Here is a 316-nt window from a genome sequence, read left to right as displayed (position 1 = left end):
CAAACCCCCCAACGCCGCGGTTTGCGGAGCCCGGCCTATCTCCCAGCGCAGGCCACAGCTGCAGATCTTCAAAAAGCCAGGAGGCGCCTAAAATCCAACTCCCTTGAAAAGCAAACGGGGCAGAAAAAACCCCCACGCCCCCCCCAGCCCAAGGCAAGCGACCAACTGACCTGCACGAAGAAGATAAAGTGCTTGAAGGAGGTGTTGAGGTGGGCTTCCTCCTGCAGCCGCATGACGGAGTCGAAGTGCTGGTGGTAGATGTGGGCGTAGACGCGGAAGAGCCGCTTCAAGATCGGCTTGGCCCACGACATGAAGT

The 316-nt window shown here is 59.2% G+C and overlaps 1 protein-coding gene across 1 annotated transcript in view; it reads right to left on the bottom strand.

The window, feature by feature from the left end:
- Positions 1 to 170: 170 nt before the first annotated feature.
- LOC104272985 (MOB kinase activator 1A-like) overlaps positions 171 to 316 on the bottom strand; it is a gene marked incomplete at both ends in the record, with an annotated part of 2,084 nt that continues 1,938 nt past the window's right edge. Inside the window, one exon of the mRNA XM_009868123.1 lies at positions 171 to 315. Coding sequence (XP_009866425.1) covers positions 171 to 315 — 145 coding nt within the window. The remainder of the gene's footprint in view (position 316) is intronic.

This window comes from Apaloderma vittatum, unplaced genomic scaffold (assembly GCF_000703405.1).
Source record: "Apaloderma vittatum isolate BGI_N311 unplaced genomic scaffold, ASM70340v1 scaffold41124, whole genome shotgun sequence".
NCBI lineage: Eukaryota > Metazoa > Chordata > Aves > Trogoniformes > Trogonidae > Apaloderma > Apaloderma vittatum.
Note: the sequence above shows the minus strand (reverse complement) of the source record. Positions and strands in the feature narration are given on the sequence as shown.